The sequence below is a fragment of the Cryptomeria japonica genome, chromosome 10 (genome assembly GCF_030272615.1).
Source record: "Cryptomeria japonica chromosome 10, Sugi_1.0, whole genome shotgun sequence".
Taxonomy (NCBI): Eukaryota; Viridiplantae; Streptophyta; class Pinopsida; order Cupressales; family Cupressaceae; genus Cryptomeria; species Cryptomeria japonica.
The window spans coordinates 607909257-607912008 of record NC_081414.1 but is presented as its reverse complement, the minus strand read 5'-3'; the positions used below and the strand labels follow the sequence as shown (position 1 = coordinate 607912008).

Genomic DNA, 2752 nt, shown 5'->3' with positions numbered 1-2752 from the left:
GGCCCGGCCTGCCACTAATTCCATTTGAACTTGGTGGATGGTGAATCAGCATTCATAAATCAAATCAAAATAATCGAGTTTGGTCAAGTAGGAGAGATTATAAATGGTACCGGATTAGACAGATTCAAATACCATTCGAGTGATACTAATCCATTGACTAGACCTTGTCAAATAAGAAATTGACAGGACCAGAGCCATTGATCTCTTTGATCTTTTTAATCGGGAGAATTTAGAGTTCAAAAGTAGTCATTAGATCTGCAAAGAGATGGATGTCGTGGGTGTTGCTCTTCTGCTGTTAGCCTTGTCAATGGCTGGTCATGTAGTGAGTGCAGGTAGCACAGAGCATGCCTCAATTTATATAGTCCACATGGATAAGTCTGCTATGCCCAAGGAATTCCCAACTCACGTTCACTGGTATACATCGCTGCTTTCAGCTGTGAAAGAAGCAAACGGGCAGCAGAGCATAGAGGAGGAGGATCTGTATCTTTACACTTATGATACTGTAATGCACGGTTTCAGCGCCATGCTTACACAATCGCAGCTGGATTTGCTGGAGGAGATGCCTGGTCACATTTCATCTTTTCCCGATTCGTTGGCAACCATGGATACCACGCATTCCACGGAATTCCTGGATCTTAGTCTTAATAAGGGTATTTTGCCAATATCCCGATCTGGCCAAGACATAATTGTGGGCATGCTGGACACCGGAATTTGGCCCGAGAGCCGGAGCTTCCATGACGATGGAATGGGACCAGTCCCAGCCAGATGGAAGGGGATTTGTCAGAACGGTACAGCCTTCGCCTCTTCGCTCTGCAATAGAAAGCTGATAGGAGCACGCTATTTTAACAAAGCTCTGGTCGCCAAGTACGGGAATCTTAGCCTCAACGACGACTACGCTTCTCCGAGGGATTCTAACGGGCATGGAAGCCATACATCGTCCACTGCAGGAGGTAACTTTGTAGATGGCGTCGATTTCTATGGCTACGCTCCTGGTACAGCTCGTGGCGTGGCTCCTGCGGGGAGAGTTGCCATGTACAAAGTCATATGGTCAATTGGGAGTATGGGCTCTGATGCATTGGCTGCAATGGAGACCGCAATTAGCGACGGAGCTGACGTTTTGTCTCTCTCGTTTGGCTACCTCTCACCTCCCTATTTCCAAGATGCAATAGCCACCGGTGCCTTTGCGGCTATAAAGAAAGGCGTTGTCGTTGTATGCTCTGCAGGGAACAGCGGGCCGGAGCGGGGACGCATGCACAATGGTGCACCTTGGATTTTCACGATCGGTGCCAGCACGATCGACAGAGATTTTGTTGCTTCTTTGAAGTTGGGCGACGGTAGCGTCATCACAGGCTCCTGCTTCTATACTAATCCAAACAAAAACGGGACCTACAACATACCTCAAACCAAGCTCATTTACGAGAGTGGAGACCCTGCATGCAAGAGGCACTTCGATGCTGCTACGGTGAACGGTACGGTTGTCTTGTGTGCAAATATGAGTTCTTTGCTTATACAAGTTTTGAAACGAGCAGGAGTTCGGGCACTGATCTCATTGCCCAAGACCGAGAGCTTTTCGTCATTTCCAGATGACTATTTTCCCAATATAGTGATGAAACCCGAAGATGGAGTAGGTTTAGTGAAGTATGCTTCTTCAGATTCAAGTCCTATTGTCGAAGTACAGTTGGGCCTGACGTCTCTAGGTGTGAAGCCTGCGCCTTCAATGGCATCTTTTTCTTCTCGAGGGCCATATCCACCGAGCCGAAATATTATGAAGCCTGACGTTACAGCCCCTGGTGTTAATATTTTTGCAGCGTGGCTTCCAAATACCACAGAGGGAGACAATTATGCTATCATCTCAGGCACGTCCATGTCATGCCCTCATGTGGCCGGATTGGCAGTTCTGATGAAAGCAATTCACAGCGAGTGGAGTCCCGCAGCAATCAAATCTGCCATCATGACCACTTCCTTCACACTCAGCAATTCCAACAAAGCTATAATGGACCTTGGCTACAGCGGTAACCCTGCCACGCCTTTTGATATGGGAGCAGGCCACGTCGACCCTAATAAAGCAGTCGATCCTGGACTCGTCTACGACATCAGCGTCGAAGACTATGCCAATTATCTGTGCACTCTCAATTATACCACCAAGCAAATTCAATCAATTACCGGAACCCCTGTTTCATGTCCTAGCGGCCTCGATTTGGGATCGGACGGTCTAAACTATCCCTCCTTCACTGCAATTTTCAACAAGAATGCCACGTCGTCCTCGTCTTCCACATTCAAAAGAACATTGACGAATGTGGGAGACGACATATCGTATTATAACGCTGTCCTTGAGGTGCCCAAAGGACTCAAAGTGCAGGTAATTCCTAATGCTGTGGAATTTAAGAAGAAATTTGAGAAGGTGAATTTTACTGTCGTAGTGGAGGTAGAGGAAGGTGTGGGAAATGAATTTGTGTTGTACGGATATTTGAGTTGGGTTGATGAAAATGGCCATAAGGTGAAAAGTCCTGTGCTGGCACTCTTTCAATAAATATGTGCGACTTCTGAATTCTTCATATGATTCAGAAGTTCTTTCTTTGAAGACCAATAATCATTCCCTCTCTGAGACACACAGTCTCCTGTCTCTGAGAAAATTTATGCATATTTCGTAAAGCCTAGCTAAAGGGTCGATGCGTCAGAAATTTTAATGTGAATGCACTCAAAGCTTTGTACCGGGTTATTTGAATCTACAAAACCCGGACGCAAGTTATAA

At 46.4% G+C, this 2752-nt stretch overlaps 1 protein-coding gene across 1 annotated transcript; it reads left to right on the top strand.

Annotated features, from left to right (window-relative positions):
• The first annotated feature begins 265 nt into the window (after nucleotides 1-265).
• LOC131039317 (subtilisin-like protease SBT3) lies at nucleotides 266-2530 on the top strand. Its single transcript, XM_057972025.2, has one exon. The coding sequence runs from the start codon at nucleotides 266-268 to the stop codon at nucleotides 2528-2530; it is 2265 nt and encodes a 754-aa protein (XP_057828008.2).
• The last annotated feature ends 222 nt before the right edge of the window (nucleotides 2531-2752 follow it).

Excerpts from the sequence above, each read along its gene's own strand:
- LOC131039317 (XM_057972025.2), top strand. The coding sequence starts at position 266 with ATGGATGTCGTGGGTGTTGCTCTTCTGCTGTTAGCCTTGTCAATGGCT.